The sequence below is a fragment of the Ovis canadensis genome, chromosome 2 (genome assembly GCF_042477335.2).
Source record: "Ovis canadensis isolate MfBH-ARS-UI-01 breed Bighorn chromosome 2, ARS-UI_OviCan_v2, whole genome shotgun sequence".
NCBI classification, from domain to species: domain Eukaryota; kingdom Metazoa; phylum Chordata; class Mammalia; order Artiodactyla; family Bovidae; genus Ovis; species Ovis canadensis.
The window spans coordinates 87,148,537-87,167,446 of NC_091246.1; the positions used below are offsets into that span (position 1 = coordinate 87,148,537).

General features: G+C 38.7%; 1 protein-coding gene across 2 annotated transcripts in view; it reads left to right on the forward strand.

The window, feature by feature from the left end:
• ADAMTSL1 (ADAMTS like 1) overlaps positions 1-18,910 on the forward strand; it is a 1,110,365-nt gene that overhangs the window by 293,912 nt on the left and 797,543 nt on the right. For both annotated transcript variants that reach the window (XM_069576633.1, XM_069576634.1), the window contains exon 2: positions 10,415-10,534. In XM_069576633.1, the coding sequence (XP_069432734.1) occupies positions 10,415-10,534 (120 nt within the window). The remainder of the gene's footprint in view (positions 1-10,414; positions 10,535-18,910) is intronic.

The window sequence follows — 18,910 nt, forward strand, 5'->3', positions numbered from 1 at the left end:
GAGTTCCAAAGAATAGCAAGAAGAGATAAGAAAGCCTTCTTCAGCGATCAGTGCAAAGAAATAGAGGAAAACAACAGAATGGGAAAGACTAGAGATCTCTTCATGAAAATTAGAGATACCAAGGGAACATTTCATGCCAAGATGGGCTCGATAAAGGACAGAAATGGTATGGACCTAACAAAAGCAGAAGATATTAAGAAGAGGTGGCAAGAATACACGGAAGAACTGTACAAAAAAGATCTTCATGACCCAGATAATCACGATGGTGTGACCACTCACCTAGAGCCAGACATCCTGAAATGTGAAGTCAAGGGGTCCTTAGAAAGCATCACTACAAACAAAACTAGTGGAGGTGATGGAATTCCAGTTGAGCTGTTTCAAATCCTGAAAGATGATGCTGTGAAAGTGCTGCACTCAATATGCCAGCACATTTGGAAAACTCAGCAGTGGCCACAGGACTGGAAAAGGTCAGTTTTCATTCCAATCCCAAAGAAAGGCAGTGCCAAAGAATGCTCAAACTACTGCACAGTTGCAGTCATCTCACATGCTAGTAAAGTAATGCTCAAAATTCTCCAAGCCAGGCTTCAGCAATACGTGAACCGTCAACTTCCAGATGTTCAAGCTGGATTTAGAGAAGGCAGAGAAACCAGAGATCAAATTTGCTAACATCCGCTGGATCATGGAAAAAGCAAGAGAGTTCCAGAAAAACACGTATTTCTGCTTTATTGACTATGCCAAAGTGTTTGACTGTGTGGATCACAATAAACTGTGGAAAATTCTGAAAGAGATGGGAATACCACACCACCTGACCTGCCTCTTGAGAAACCTACATGCAGGTCAGGAGGCAACAGTTAGAATTGGACATGGAACAACAGACTGGTTCCAAATAGGAAAAGGAGTACGTCAAGGCTGTATATTGTCACCCTGCTTCTTTAACTTATATGCAGAGTACATCATGAGAAATGCTGGGCTGGAAGAAGCACAGACTGGAATCAAGATTGCCAGGAGAAATATCAATAACCTAGGATATGCAGATGACACCACCCTTATGGCAGAAAGAGAAGAGGAACTAAAAAGCCTCTTGATGAAAGTCAAAGAGGAGAGTGAAAAATTGGCTTAAAGCTCAACATTCAGAAAACTAAGATCATGGCATCCGGTCCCATCACTTCATGGGAAATAGATGGGGAAACAGTGGAAACAGTGTCAGACTTTATTTTTTAGGGCTCCAAAATCACTGCAGCCATGAAATTAAAAGATGCTTACTCCTTGGAAGAAAAGTTAGGACCAACCTAGATGGCATATTGAAAAGCAGAGACATTACTTTGCCAACAAAAGTCCGTCTAGTCAAGGCTATGGTTTTTCCAGTGGTCATGTATGGATGTGAGAGTTGGACTGTGAAGAAAGCTGAGCACCAAAGAACTGATGCTTTTGAACTGTGGTGTTGGAGAAGACTCTTGAGAGTCCCTTGGACTGCAAGGAGATCTAACCAGTCCATTCTAAAGGAGATCATCCCTGGGATTTCTTTGGAAGGAATGATGCTAAAGCTGAAACCCCAGTACTTTGGCCACCTCATGCAAAGAGTTGACTCATTGGAAAAGACTCTGATGCTGGGAGGGAATAGGGGCAGGAGGAGAAGGGGATGACAGAGGATGAGATGGCTGGATGGCATCACGGACTTGATGGATGTGAGTCTGAGTGAACTCCGGGTGTTGGTGATGGACAGGGAGGCCTGACATGCTGCGATTCATGGGGTCACAAAGAGTTGGACATGACTGAGCAACTGAACTGAACTGAACTGATGCTCATAATGTTTTCCTCTCCTTGACAATTGAATTACTCTTCACTCATTTCCCCATCTTACTGTGTTACAATATTCCAACCAGTCAAGAGGTTAGTGGGGTTAATGGAAAGAAGCCACTGAGAGTAGATTGCATTTTTTCCCCATAGCATTTGAATCTATTAGAGTAGTCCTGTCAGAGACAGGCTATAAAATGATTGATTCCCTTCCAAAAACCAGGACCCTTTTTTATTGCCATGTAGAATTTACTAAACTCAGTTTGTTTCCAAACGTGATCTTTAACCAAGTTGGAGAGATCTATACTTTTATTTTAAATCTACTTAATTGATTTATTCCTGAAGTTTCACCTGGGACTATTTTCATTTTTGGTCTAAGGTAACTATATCAATATTTTAAGGGCTAGTGATAGGATATTCATTCTTTGGCTCAATTTCCTTCAAACCAGAAGTTACCTATGCTTTCATTTTGGGAACATGTTTTCTCTTTCTTCCCTTGGCCTCTGAGGAGCGTTGAGGAGTTTTGAGGATCCAATGGTAATGATATTGGGTTGCACAGCTACACTGGGGACATTTGATTGAGTCGATATAAGGTCTCACTGGGGATTTTCCTGGTGGCTCAGACAGTAGAGAATCTGCCTGCAAGGCAGGAGACCTGGGTTCCATCCCTGGGTCAGGAAGATCCCTTGGAGAAGGGAATCCCATGGAGATCCTCTGGAGAAGGCTACCCACTCCAGTATTCTTGCTTGGAAAATTCCATGGACAGAGTCTGGTAGGCTACAGTCCTAGGAGGCACAAAGAGTTGGACACAACTGAGCGAATTTCATTTTTTCACTTCAAGGTCTCATTATTTCTCCCTATTACTTAGCAGCAACTCTCAGAACTGGAGCTAGAGGGTTTTTTGGCTCCAAGGAAAGTTTCTATACAGTTATTCATTCAATAAACACTTCAGTATCCCCTTTGTGCCAAGAACTCATAACCCTGACCCAATCATTTCACTATCCACTGGTATTTAAATATAGGTGTGTATTCAGATAACACAGTGACCAGCTACTTAAGTAGTTTAAATTGTTATTCTAATCTGGTCAGAATTTACAACTTCACTATCTTCATTCTTAGTAAACTGTGAACCAAAATATGGGCGTAAATATACTTTATAGAATCCTTTTGGTAGGAAAAAAGATTTAACTGTGTGGTTTTCAGTGCTGCACTTTGTAAGTAATACAGAAACCTGAATCCTACCCATGGGACAAAAGTTTGGCTACGTTTAAGTTTTCACAGAAAAACTAAATGAAGAAAGACAAACAATAAAATGATAATGTGAGGGCATGTTTGTATGTTTAAACTTCTATTATTTCTACATCCTTTTCTCTCAGCCTGTTAGGAAATGGCTGTGTCTCCTGGAGTTATGAGAACATTATAGCCACTTAAAACTTCTGGCCTTAATCCACTCCCGTCATCAACATTACCATTTCTATAGAAATGATGACTCTTCCTGAATGATGTAGAGGTAAACCATTTGTTGTATATTTTAACCTTCCAAATTCTAGTCACAATTCATAGGGAAAACTTGTAAGAAGTAGGAAATTCTAAGGGGGTGGGGAGAGGTAATCTTTTCTTACTACAAGCATGTGAATGGTGAGCAGACAAGTCAGAATACTAACCAGTGTTCTCTGGATCCACTGAAAGGGGAGGCAAGCCAAGGAGGATGTTTGGTGCTGGATTATGATGGAAGCGAGCTTTAAATAAAAGACAAAGTTATCATAGATATAGTTTCTAACTGTGTCCAAAAGCCAATTGCAAACACTTTTCTTACTATTCAGTGACTTCTGTTTCCAACTACCTTTACCTCCTTTTTCCCTCTAATGGGACAGAGAAGAGAGAGTTAGTTGGAAACTTCCTTGTTCCCTGTATTTACCTATGTCCCTTCCTAAAATCTCTGCATGGTTGATGGCTCAGGCCCATAGAGAAAACATATACCACAACAATAAATTGCTTCCATGCTTTCCTGGATCTAATGAGATTCTATTCTGGGAGCTGGTATGTCTACATTCCTGGATTCTCTAAGGAGTACTTTGGTGTGCCAACGAGTAGAAAGAGGAGTCCATGAAGAAGGAAATTAGACTGCAATTGGAGAAGCAGTCTTCATCATAGGGTACAAGTTCAAGCACACAGCAATCTTCATGCTTTCTGAGGAGCAGTCCTTATGGGTCTAGAAATCCCATAGAAACAGATAGGCATGATTATTTTTTATAGGTATGAATATTAGTAATGATTGTTTCTTGCCTTATTTATCTAGGTGAATAACAAAGTGAGAATCTTGCAGAGTCTTGAGTTTTAAGAGACATTGTTTCTGGTCCCTAGTCCTAACATAGCCACTGGCAATGAAAATTCTTCCACTTCTCACATTTCTGTTTTTCTATCTGTGAAAGTAACACTTCTGAACCATAAAATGCTATGGGATGCCAGTTTTGAAGCATTTTATGATATGCCAACTACCTTATAAGTGCAAGGGAAGTTTTGACATATCGAATGTGAAGTATTTTCAAAACCCAAAATCAAGAAACCTGGTCTGACCATCGGAAATAGACTTTTTATGGGGATGATCCAGAGAGATAAGATGGGGTGGGAGGTGGGAGGGGGGTTCAGGATTGGGAACTCATGTATACCCATGGCAGATTCACGTCAATATATGGCAAAACCAATAGAGTATTGTAAAGCAAAATAAAGTAAAAATAAAAATTAAGAAAAAAAAGAAAGAAATAGACTTTTTAATGTCTCAGCCTGGAAATTTTCAAGTTTCATTCAACATTTAGTTGCGTTCAGGGGCTGGGATTGATAGAACAATCAGCCATGTTCTCTGTTCTCAAGGAACTATTTGTCGTAAGTTGCATGTAGTGCTGTCAGCAGTGAATTTTCATAGAAGCCAATAAAAGGAAGCCTAAATATGATGAAAGTCAGAAATAACTTTGGGTTCTCCTTGTTGACATTTTCTACCCATGTTCCATGTTAAGAATCAGTGCTCCCAGGGTCTTACCTTCTCTTTCGCCATGCTTTTTCTTGGCAAGCTCATTCATGCCAAGAATCATCACCTCCCCACATGATGCCAACCCCTGCATATCATCTCCAGACAAATTTCTTTCTGAGGACCGAAGCTCTGCTTTCTTTGCCCAAATCACCTCATTCTCTACTTCTCTGGAATAAAATTCCTGATCTAACCCACGTACTTGTTTCTGTTCCTCTATTTTCCATTTCGTTGAAGGTGCTACTATCCACTGTGCTCTTCTGCCCAAATTCAGACAGAAAATGTGGACATAACCTGAGACTTGTGTTGTGCATTCAGTTAGCCACCAAATCTTATGATACTTCCCTTCCCCACCAGTCCCTTGTTGTTGTTGTTGTTTAGTTGCTAAGCCATGGCCAACTCTTTTGTGACCGCATGGGCAGTAGCCTGCCAGGCTCCTCTGTCCATGGGATTTCCCATGGAAGAATACTGCAGTGGGTTGCCATTTCCTTCTCCAGGGGATCTTCCCAACCCAGGGATCAAACCCACATTTCCTGCATTGACAATCAGATTCTTTACTACTGAGCCACCAGGGTCTTAGTAAATTCTCATCTAAATAATTGTAGTGATCTGAAACTTTTTACCTCATCTCCAGTCTTACCTCCTTAGAACTACCTGCACTCACTGCTAAACTTATAAGTCCACTTCTGAGACACTGGCTGTTAAAGTCTGTCCGTGACCATGAGTCATGATTTGGCCCCTGCCCACTGTACACATTCTGTTCCAATCCAATTTTTCATTGTGTAATTAAGGTAGATTAACCCCCAGTAAGGAATAGTCTCTGATACACTTAGTGGTTCAAACACAGTAGATTAGCTGCTTTTTTACATTTTTTATTGACGTATAGTTGATCTTACAATATTCTGCGGTAAGTCCCCTACATGCTAACCTTGACATTGCAGGCTTTCAGAGAATGTGCATTCCATCACCCTCAGGCTCCATCAACCTCAGGCATGAGTGAAACTGCAGTTTGCCCCCTTTCTCCTGTTGCTGATGATCCTTCAGCTCTACCATCTCCCACCTCCTCTCCTTCCTCCAGTCAGTAACTCTTCTTGTCTGTTCACTCGATGCCAGCCCCTGTATGCCAGCTGTCGTACTGTACTGCTGTACTTTTCAAGGTATTGTGCTATAAGATTAAAAATATTGTCTTTATTCTCTGTCAGTTTGGTCTTTTTGTGTGTTTTTGTGCGTGTGTGAAAAGTATAAACCTATTATAGTATAGTACTACAGTCTAGTCAGTTGAGTTAGTTAGATACTTAGGCTAACTTTGTTGGATTTATGAAGAAAGAAAACTTACAAAAGTGCTCTAAGAACAGAACCCATTCGTATGATGAGGACTTACTGTATTCATTTTGGTGTACACATAGCGTTTCAATACTTTCAGACACTATACTCCATTTAAAGTTACTATTAAGTGATGGCTATATTTCTCTGTGCCATACAATCCACCCTTGTGGTTTATTTTACATGTAGTGGTTTCTATCTTTTAGTTTTCTATCCTTATTTTCCCCTCCATTCCTCTTCCCTCTCATGTTACAATATTAGGTAGTGAACAGGTCATGGGTTGGCTTCTTGCATGAAGTTGTTCAGGGAACCAGCTAATGGAACCTCAGTGACCTTTAAGGGACTCCAAAATTTTCCTGAGGCTCTCTCCATTCTAAATAGACTTGAGGCAAAAGAGCATGGAGGAGGATAATAGGGAGATTTTTATGGGCCTGGTGGTATCACCCATCACTTCCACTAGCTAAAACTCAGTCTCAACCACCATATCTGCAAAGGAAACTTGGAAATTATACTCTAGACATGTGCAAAGATGATGAGAAGATGGTGGCTTTGGGGACCATCTACTTGTCTCTACCACATCCGTGTACTCATTAGATAGCTATGCCCTGCAAGGAGGAAATATGTGCTATAGTGGAGCTCTTGACACATGATAAACCTGAGTAAATGTGTGTACACATGAATGAACGAAAGCATCAGTAAGATAAAGGACTACTCTGGATTTAAATAATCTAAAAATCTGCTTGAAATAGAAGTATAAAATTTATATGTTTATATATCTTTATATAGTTATGTATCTCCTTCATCATAATGATGTTTATAAAACACACAGAATATAATTATTATTATCCATAGTTAACAGAGATTTTCAAAACCACATAATGTTGACCAAGTTAATTTGGGTAGTTTAAATTGTTTAATTAGTAATAGCATTCATGAATAGAAATTAAATTAAAAACATATGCACATGATATCTATAAGGGGAAAATGGTTATAATTACATTCATCTAACATATATTCTTATCTTTTTCCAGGATTAAATTGAATTTTAGCTTAATGAATTCCTTCTGCCCTAGTATCATATAATAGTATTTGATAGTTGAGCATTTGGTGAGAATTGTATGACTTATAAAGTGTCAACATTCTTGGGAAAAATAAATGGGCAGAGATGCTTTCTAAAACAAATACACAGTTATGGTTGAGAATTAAAGTATAAACCAAATGGACAAGGTGTTTGCTGATTGTCTTTCATTTTTGTAGTATTGAATATTCAGTCTTTTTATCTGACATCTCACTGTCTCTTTGGAGAATATTTGAGTCATTTCTGTTTATTTCTTTAATTAGTTTAATGAAAGAAGCATGTCTTACACAGGCAAAAAAAAATTCTTGCAAAGAAAGTGTGAAGTTTATTAGTCTTCTCTCCTGATTGTAGCTTTTAAGAACTATAGCACTGCATGACTACAGATGGTCACCATTTTTAATAGTAAAGTTAGATTCTAAATAGCCTGTGATATTTGGAGAAATGATTCGTAAAATATGAGGTTCACTAGTGATCAGCATATATTAGTCTTTTTGAAAACAAGAAAGTCAACACACATCAATTCTAGTTTACTTAAAATTTTAATCCTTATCTTTTCCAAAAAGGGAGGTGCACAAATGCAGCCAACCCATATCTAGAACTTGAACAGCTGTGAGTGAGCCTGAATACGAAGACATGAACTTGGAATATACCCAACGGTAGCTGGGGTATCCTGCAAGCTTCTGAGCAGGGAAATTACATAGTCAAGATGGGTTTTTGAAGTATATTTAATTTGTAGAGTCAATAAATGGTTGACCCTGATGAGAAAAGAACTAAGAGAAATTAATCTTAAATGTAACAGGTATTAGGTTGGCCAGATGGATGCATTTCCAAGGACCAGTCTTTTAGATTCTACCTCTCCTTGTATCTTACTGGTTAATTCTTACGAAACACTTTAGGAGAGGAAATGAGATAACCTCTCGTTACACCCTGCCTCTTGATGATTCTATCAGATTTCTCTTGCTGCCATAATGAATTACCACAGACTTGATTGCTGAAAACAACACAGAAGTATTACCTCACAATTTTTCCAGGTCAGAAGTCTAGCAAGGCATGAATGACTGAATTCTCTGCTCAGAGTCTCACTGGGCTAAAATCAAAGTGTTGGCCAAAAATTTATTTCTCCAGGTCAAGGATCCTCTTCCAAGCTCCTTCATAGTTGGCAGAACTCATTTTCTTTTCACGCTTCCCTCATGGCCCCCTCCATCTTCAAGCCAGCAGTGGCTTATCACTCTTGGAATCTCCCTGACTTCCTCTTCTGCCCTCAGTCCAGAGAAAGCTCTGTTTTTGAGGCTTCCTATGATTGTACTGGGCCCATCTGGAAAATCTAAGATACTAACCCTACCTTGAAGTTGACAAACTTAATTTTATCTGTAAGTCCTTTTGTCCTGTTAAGCAATGTATTCACAGAGATGACACAAGGGAGTGAGGGGCCCAAGACTCTGTCCACCACAGTGATACTGACTGTACTATGTAATAACAGAAGCCATTTACATATGAATTATAGAAAAATTATACTATCCAAAAGACGGCAGGTTTAAAATCATTTTAATTTGTTATGAACTATTGCAGACATTCAGGAACAATATGAAATTAATATGATGAACACCCATATATTCCTTACCAATATTGCCAATACTGTGAAAAGGTATAAAAGTTAAAATAATATGAAAATAATATGGAGATCGTTTAATACTTCTCTATAGATATTATGAATGTGGTCAAAGAGCTTTAGGTATGTTAAAAGGTTAGGTTTTTATTTGTTCCTTGTGCTTTCAATGGTAATAGTGACTCTTATTTTAAAATTTAAATTGTTGTGTTTAATTTCTGCTGTACATCACAGTGACTACTATACATACATACATATATATATATATATTCTTTTTTATGTCCTTTTCCATTGTAGTTTATTATGGGATATTGAATATAGTTCCCCATGCTATACAGTAGGACTTTGTTGTTTATCCATCCTATACATATTAGTTCACATCTGCTAATCCCAATCTCCCAATCCTTTTTTCTGCCCATCTTCCCCTTGGCAGCCATAAGTCTGTTCTCTCTATATGTATGAATGTGTTTCTGTTTCATAGATATGCTCATTTGTGTGGTATTTAAATTCCACATATAAGTGATATTCTATGGTGTTTGTGTTTCTGACTTACTTCACTTAGTATGATCATCTCCAATGCCCATACATGTTGTTCCAAATGGCAATAATGGCTGCTTATTAAAAGCTTACTATATGCAAGTCCTTGTACAAAGTACTTAACATATATTATCTCCTGTCCTCTCAGTGATCTGGTAATATGATATCTTTCCAGCTTTGTGATGAGTAAACTGAGGCTCAGAAGCAGAGATGGTAGGAGGCCTGGGTGAATAGATACCAGCCCTTGAATTTCTAGAAGTTACTTAACAATTTGTCCTTCACCAGAGGAGGTTTGAGTAACTCAGTAGTAAAATGAGATAATGAACACAAAAGGGTTTTAGATTCAGCCTTGTATTTGAGTGCTGGTTTCAGCACTTACCAACTTGGCAAATTCCTGAAACCCTTTTGCCTCCAGTTCCTAATTTGTAAAGTGTGGCTAATAACAGACACCTCCTGGGGCTGGTGCCAGATAACACGTGTAAAGAACCTGGTATGTGATAAGCTCCAGATAAAAATTCTCCAGTGCCTCCCACCAGAGCAGCTAAAATGCATCTGGTTCTGTGAAGTCCTGGAATAATTCAGGAAGTCTGATGTGGGTGCAGGCCAGCTCCTACACCCCTGCCATTTGTTTGCAGGACATAAGGATCTACCTAGATGCTCAGAGAAGATTAGGGATGGATCCCTTTGGGTACAAGACCCCTAGTGTGAGGCATACACATGGATATTCCAATGGAATAAGTCTAGAGGCCTGACTATGCTTGACTTGGCCTCAAAGATAACTTAAAATCACTAAATTTTGACATTGTACACCAGTCAATTAAGATGTGCCAACTTAGCAGGAGACTTTCCTGGCATCCATTCAACAAGCCACATGCCAGAATGTTCTAGTGGCTCTCACATGAATATGTATTTCTGTGCATCGTTTCTGATTGCCCTAATCAGACTTGAAATGAATCCAAGAGGTTTCTGCAACCCCGAGATATTAATTTCTCAGTGCCCCCTCCCTCTGGGCTCAATCTGAAGGCTTAATTCGGCTCGCTTATCTCTCTAGGTATGTGGAGACCAAAGCCAAGGGGCTGTTTTCCTAAGGGAATTTACACTGATTCGAAGAGAGAGTCTACATGAAGATTTCCTGTCTGACCTCTTGAATAGTCACAAAACTGAAGACACGGTACAGTGCCTCTTCTATTTATTCTGAGAAACAAAAGTTCAGTTGCTAATTCTGCCTCGTGAGGGTGGTTGGTTTTAGCAAATCTAAAGAGGTGTGGATGGTATTTTCTCATATCCGCTGGCAGGGGAGGAAAGCAGAGTGACAGGGCAGTGGACAGACTGCCTGGGGCAACTTTCTCACTTTTCCTGTGTCTGATGACCTTCAAACATTTTACTGGAATGGTAAAGTTTGTATGGGGCAGCATGTGGAGGATTCACATGAAAATAACTGATGTTTTGCCAACGAGTCTGAACTTGAAATAATTTAAATGAGTGAGGACAACAAGGAAATTAATATGTAAAGCCCAAATTGTGGTATGGGTCAGTAGCAATGCCACCATCGTCCAATCCTGGCTTCTTTGTGGATATTTTTACTTCAAAGTGTTGGTCATATTTATTTTACAAAAATGTGTTTCATCTGTTGGTGGTTTGGGAAGAAAAATGAAAGTCTAAAAAATGAGCTCTCAAATGAAAGCAAGGGCTAGAGTTGACTGGAGATGTCAAGATGTAAATTCCTCTCTATTTGCAAATCAAGCCGTGATTTGTAAGTCGTACTTGGGGTGAGAATGGGATAGATAGCTTCTAAAAGTTCAAAATGTGGCTCTTCATAGTGATGACCTTGTACTCAGAAGTACATTAAAATTAGAGGATGATGTGTGCACAATAAGTCAGTGGATTTCTTGTCCAGTCATAAAATGGTAGGATCCCAGAAGATAATGTATAAGAATACCTCCAAAAAAATTACACCTCCTCTACCCTGCATTCTTATGGTCCTCTCTCAAGAAGGTGTTTTGGCATATATATCTCGTCAACTTCTCTTCTGGACACTGAGTAAATTAGGTCTCCCAGGGGTCACTCACAGGCCATCTTCACTGTTTATGTCATTTCCACCTTCTCTGTGATGGACATTTACATTCTTTTCAGAGTTTGTGCCCAAGCTGTTAGCTACCAGGGTTCTTGGCCTCCCTAATCAATAGAAATCGATCAAAGTCTGGACAAGAAATTCAGGCAAGGCTTTAATGGGGCCCTTGCTGTAGCAAGGGGGAATGCAAACAAGCAACAGGTTCCCTTGCTAGCTTGCTCACTGGGGCGGGGGTGGGGCACGAGCTGGTTCCTTACATAGGGTAAGGGACCGGATGTGTCCAGGGGTTGGACCTGAGGGATGTCCTCGGTAGTTTCCTTACCCCTTAGTTGCCATTGTATGCAGAGGGCATGCGCAGTAACCTGCTTCTGTTCCCGAACCCCTGTTTTTTCTCCCAGCTCCTCAGAAGGGGCAGTTGAGCTTTTTGGTCTCTTTGTTTCTCGTTGTCCAGATTTGCTCCAATTGTGCATGTATGTTAGTTATTTTCAGTCCCTTATAGTTTGTTTACATTTTGTTGCTCGAGGAGACTTTTGTCCAGGTACAAGCATTGCAGCAAAGGGTCCTAGGTCCCAGCCTCTCTCAGAGTGGGCAGGAATGGTACTGAAATTTCCCAAGTGTACTATCATTTATTTTCAAATGCTTCATATAATCTATTTTATTTATATATGTATATTAAACTCTGAAAATGCAGAGGCTGCATTTTGAACTTTAACTGTTTGCTCAAAGCTTTCTTGGTGATCTACTATGGGACACACACATTGCCAGCAAAGTTTTATGATTTCTTTAATGAATGTTATCTTGTAATTACATTTTAATTTTGTCCCATTTGATGTTACTCAGTGTCTGACGTAGGTTAGCTCATTTTGGACTTGATTTATGCAAAAGTTCTAGAAAGTGCTGCTATGCGGATACTCTATGCAAACTTCATGTGTAAGTCTAATTATTACATAATTTATACCATAAAGGAAATTGAATAATATGAGCTAATTATGAACATAATGGAATTATCTAAGCAGTGCCACTAAAAACAATGTTTGTCATTTGGCAAGCACTGAAGGTATCCCAAACATTATTATTACATGGTATTACGTTGATTTACATCATAATGAAAACTGCATGCTGCCAAATTTCCTCAAACTTACTGAGGTCACAAGTAGTTGAGTGGGTGGAAGCATTTAAGCTGAAAGAGAAATTACTGACCACCACAAATGGTCAGAACTGGAGTTGTATTAAGAACATGTGAGGGAAAAGGAAGAGGCAAAGCTTCCTGAATACCAGAAACTAGTTGAGCCTCCTAAGTTTATGAAATTCTAACAATTTCTTCGGAGGGTGTGTCTCTCTATCTGAGAACTTTGTTTGGCCCACAGGCTATAAAACTTTTAAAGTGTCACTTTATTTTCCAAATAGACATGGAAAGATGAATCACCATCATCTCTGTGTTTGTTTAAAGGGAAGAGTTCAAACATGAGTTGTTACTTGTACTTGTAGCCAGAAAAGTGAAACTCCTCTTGTGCCTCTTTTGTATGAGTTTCTGCTACGTTGGAAGGAAGGAAAATGGAAGAGTCATGAACAGGACAGCTTCCTGGTATGGGTCACCAAAACCACTTCACAAAGGCAGTGGGTGAGAGAGGAAAAGTGGCTTCACAACATAATCTGTTTGTACAATTCTGTTTTCAGGTAAATCCTCCCTAGTAGCCCATTGACATTTACACCCTTATTTTATCTCTTCTACTAGGTTAGTATTTCTGTTCCTTGCAGCCAGGATCCATGTAGATTCTCACCTTCTTGGCATCTCCCCGGCTCTTGTATATGATAAATGATATGATAAATTAGTTGTGTTAAATATTTGTTGATGGAAAAAAACCGCCACCACTATTCCCTATTGCCCTGCGGTTAACATTTTTTTTTTAATCAAAAACACTGTAAGAATTCTATCACAGACTACGCATGGAAAAAGCTTTATACATGAAAATCTTTCTAAATGCAAAGTGATTATTGTTAAAATGGTATGAAAGATTTCAGTTTTTAATGAGGTGATGAAAAACTGTTTGGAATTATCTTCCATATGGTCCTTTCAAGCCATTGTATGGGTTTATAATAAAGAATGTGAATTTGAGGGTGTTTGCCTACTAGAATTTATTGTTGTGGAAGTAACAAATATATCCCCAATATGTCTAACATTTTGGAAGCAGAATTAACTGTGGGAAACAGCTTGTCATACTTCTGGGTAAAATTATCCCCATCTTTTTTTAGGTCTGGAGTTTTTCTTTGTTCATACTACTTCTTTGCCCTTTCAAATAACTTTTGAAGACCAAAACAGCCTTACTTACCACTTGTTTGTGGAACTCTTTCACCTAAAAGCCTAATTTTGGGGGGTCACTTTTTGACTTTTAAGTGACTCTTTCTCAACTCCTCCTCAACTAGGGCTTTTGTCATGAGTTTACTTTCACGTTGCATTCGAGAAACTTTTCTGTTAGCTTTCTCTAAGAGGGCTAATTCCATTCACCACACTTGGAAAAGCAATATAAGTGAGCCATTCTTCTAGAATCCATGGCAGGCGACCAAACTTCTAATCTTCGCCTGAAACTTTGCGTGTATGTGATTTGTGTCATATGCAGAGAGAGCTTGTTTGTCAAAGGCTGTTAGTCATTATCAGAATAGTCAAGATACAGATCATATAGGTTTGCGTTGTCAGCTGTATACAACAAAGTCAGGATAAAAATTAACATGAAATTCACTACAGAATGAAATTTTCTTCAGTATGCAGTTAGTGCAAACCTTGCTTGCATGTAGATTTGTGGTTCACAGAACATTATTTAAGCCGCTGCTCTCCTTCGCTCAGTCATGTCCGACTCCTTGTGACCCCATGGACACCAGGCTCCTCCATCCATGGGATTTTCTAGGCAAGAGTACTGGAGTGGATTGCCATTTCCTTCTCCAGGGAATCTTCCCGACCCAGGAATCGAACCCAGGTCTCCCGCGTTGTAGACAGATGCTTTACCATCTGAGCCACCAGGGAAACATCCTATTTAAATAATTTATTATAAAAAAAAATCATAATGTATTCCAATTGAGGGTACCATGTTCCTTTTCATGACTGGTAAAATAGAGGTGTCATTTGTGGAACAGAGGTGAACTTTCAAGAGATGATTTAGAGAAACTCTTATCTTTAAAGACTGTGTGAAAAGATGCAGATTGTGTTTAAGGTCAGGTCAGTAATTTTCTGAAGCTCAACTAAAACAAACAAAAAAAAGCAGTTTATTTAAAAACAGTTCTGCTTTAATTTAAATTATTTCTTCTTTCTCACTTGGGAAGACTGGCTGGGGAAGGGAGTGCAGGGGCACAAGTTTCGTTTCTACGAACTAAAAAATTAGTTCAACCAACAGTTAGATAAAATGAACTATAATTATTCCCATATGTTCTCAAGGTGTTTACCAGCCTCTTTTTCAGCTCTGCCAAGGGAGAGGAAACATGAGAATTTAACTGCTAAGGTCTGATGATAATAATTTCTTAATTATATTTCTAAGCTGGCTATTATCTTAGAGTATTTAGTGGACATAAATTCCAGGAAGTAGAAATGTGTGAAGAGCAAGCAAGTTACTAAGAGTGACTCACTTTGTTGCTCTCTATTGAGCATCCTCTCACCTGCATTGATTCAGCACAGTCTTACCTTTCCCCCAAACAAAAGTTTGATCTATTTGTCCCCTTGCATATGTGCTCAAACCTCCTTGTGCTCAAAGTTACTTCTAGCTTCATAAAGCCTTGTATTTAGTGACCACCATATTTTTTTCTTAACTAATTATATGCAAAGGAGAAATGTGCAGTAGTATTGAAGGAGCCAGATGGTTTGAAAGTGGAAGTACATTCCAATTCCATCTTTGATGTCTGTGTCATGCTTATAGGTATTACTTGAACTGGCTACCAAGATTCCTTCTTGGGAAAATACGTGGAGATAGAAAGATTGGATTTAGTTTTAGTACCTTTCCTACTTTGAGTTATGTAATATGACATCACAAAAGAAAAATCAGAACACCCTGCAAAGTATGTGTAATATGTCACTGTGTAAGGGTTTTGAATGGTTTTATTTGCCAGTGTTGGCAGGACTTCTCTGATTCATTATGACTCTACCTGTCATGAACTATCAAAAATACTTAAGGTTCTCCATATGAATAATTTACATAACTTCACATTTTCTGATTTTTTTGTTTTCTAAACTAATAACCTATGATATTTCTATATTTTCTATGAAAAAGAGAAAGCTTACAGAAGACCAAATGCACACCAAACACTTGACTAAGTTTTTGATAACAGATTCCTCAGAACAACTCAAGAGAGGCAACAGTAGCTCCATCTTACAGTAGTAATAACCACTCAGGACTGGAATTCTTGAAAGATACCACTTATACTTGTAATAAAACTCTAAGAACTGAGATCTGAAATAGGTACAAAATATGAATAAGAGTATCAATGAATAACTCAGTGATAAACAGTTCATGTGTAGCATGTTCTTTCCTTATATATAGTCAAAGCCGATGAAACCAGTAATTCATTGTATCCAAAGAAGGCAAAGCAGAATTTAAATAAGAAAAAAGAGGGAGAGGGAGAAAAAAATAAATAACACTGATTGTTTGCAATAGCAAGCTGTGCTTTTCATTTCTTGCTGATTAGCTGGCAGCTACCGAGGAGGCCATAAGGGTGGTGTCATCTGCATATCTGAGGTTATTGATATTTCTCCCGGCAATCTTGATTCCAGCTTGTGCTTCTTCCAGCCCAGCGTTTCTCATGATGTACTCTGCATAGAAGTTAAATAAGCAGGGTGACCATATACAGCCTTGACGTACTCCTTTTCCTATTTGGAACCAGTCTGTTGTTCCATGTCCAGTTCTAACTGTTGCTTCCTGACCTGCATATAGGTTTCTCAAGAGACAGGTTAGGTGGTCTGGTATTCCCATTTCTTTCAGAATTTTCCACAGTTTATTGTGATCCACACAGTCAAAGGCTTTGGCATAGTCAATAAAGCAGAAATAGATGTCTTTCTGGAACTCTCTTGCTTTTTCGATGATCCAGCAGATGTTGGCAATTTGATCTGTGGTTCCTCTGCTTTTCCTAAAACCAAAGTGAAGAGGAACTAAAAAGCCTCTTGATGAAAGTGCTCAACATCCAGAAAACTAAGCTCAACATCCAGAAAACTAAGATCATGGCATCCGGTCCCATCACTTCATGGGAAACAGTGGAAACAGTGTCAGACTTTATTTTTGGGGGCTCCAAAATCACTGCAGATGGTGATTGCAGCCATGAAATTAAAAGACGCTTACTCCTTGGAAGGAAAGTTATGACCAACCTAGATAGCATATTCAAAAGCAGAGACATTACTTTGCCAACAAAGGTCCGTCTAGTCAAGGCTATGGTTTGTCCAGTAGTCATGTATGGATGTGAGAGTTGGACTGTGAAGAAAGCTGAGCACCAAAGAATTGATGCTTTTGAACTGTGGTGCTAGAGAAGACTCTTGAGAGTCCCTTGGACTGCAAGGAGATCCAACCAGTCCATCCTAAAGGAGACCAGTCCTGGGTGTTCATTGGAAGGACTGATGTTGAGGCTGAAACTCCAATACTTTGGCCACCTCATGCGAAGAGTTGTCTCACTGGAAAAGACTCTGATGCTGGGAGGGATTGGGGGCAGGAGGAGAAGGGAATGACAGAGAATGAGATGGCTGGATGGCATCACTGACTCGATGCACATGAGTTTAGGTGAACTCCGGGAGCTGGTGATGGACACGGAGGCCTGGTGAGGTGTGATTCATGGGGTCTCAAAGAGTCAGACACGACTGAGCGACTGAACTGAACTGAACCAAGGAGGCCAGTGAGTCTTTTGCCTTAAGCAACTAACTGAATCATCAGAGACTGTGTGTCTATGGATTCTGCAGAAAACGTTGAGGGTTAATTGTATGCATGCATGATGGATGGGCTTTCTCTTCACTTGGTTGAGTTTCCATGTTAATACCCCCTTTTCATTATACCATAATATATAATTTCTGTGATCAAAATTTCTCAGGATAAAGTTATAAACCTTGACTGAGTGATTTAAAAAGACAAATAAATGAGATATGCAGTGTTTATGAATGGGAAGTCTTAATATCACAAAGATTCCAAATTTTCCACAAATTAATAAATATATCTAGTATAAGCAGAGTATACTTTTGAAAAATAAAAGAGATGGAGCCATGCCCTACTGATATGAAGACTCATAACAAAGCTGTAAAAACTAAAGCAGTGTGATTTTAGAACATAGGCTAACAGACCAACATAGATGAGTAATGATCCTATAGACACACACATATAACAGAAGTATTGCAAATAATTGGGAAAAGATGTATTAATCAACAAATATTCACTATGACTTTAAAACTTGTAAATGAAAATGTAGAATTTATGACTTCACAGTTGGAAGATTCTCTTAAGACATAAAGAGCCCAACCTGTAAAAGAAAATATTGATGCTTTAAATTAGATTAAAATTTAATATGTAGTTAAGTGTTTAATGTCTAATATTTTATGGGCAATGAAAAGATGACACAAGTTGGAAAACATTTTTTGCAATGTATATAACTGGGGCAAAAAGTAATATGTGTAATATGTAAAGAACGCCTAGAATTTATATTTAAAAAGAGTCCAGTGGGGGGAAAAAAAGCAAGGATCATCAGAAAGAGATATAAATAACTAATACTCATTAAATATATGTTCAGCCATATTAGTCATCAGGGATTTACAAATTAAAATAACAAGGACATGGCGTTTGATGCCCATTGGATTGACAAAAACAACAACAAAAGAACTGACAAAGGCAGTCTCAGTGAGGAAGAAGTAATAAGAAATACTCCTGTACTGCTGTTGGGGTATAAATTGGTGTAGCTATTTTAAAGAGTTACTTGCCAATGTCTATAAAGTTGAATATGAACATGTGTTACTTCTCACTGATTTCTCTTTAGAAATCTACCCTGGAGAAACACAGATATGTTTAATATAGCATTGAATGTTATAGCCTAAAGTTGATAGAAAATCTTAAATATCCATCAGAAGGTAAATGGATAAATATCTTGTGGTTTATTCTTATAATAACATGCTTTCAAAGCAATTAAAATAGACAACTAGTTCTACATGCATTAGTATAGATACATCTCAAAAATATAATGTTGTGGGGGAAGATGAGACCACTGTATAGTATGACACTACTTTGTTGTTGTTTGGTCACCAAGTCAAGTCCAACTCTTTGCAAACTCATGGACTGCAGCACCCCAGACTACTCTGTCCTTCATTATCTCCCACAGTGTACTCAAATTCATGTCCATTGAGTTGGTGATGACATCCAACAGTCTCATCCTCTGTTGCCCTCTTTCCTTTTGCCTTCAGCCTTTCCCAGCATGAGGGTCTTTTCCAGTGAATTGGCTTTTCACATCAGGTGGCCAAAGTATTGGAGCTTC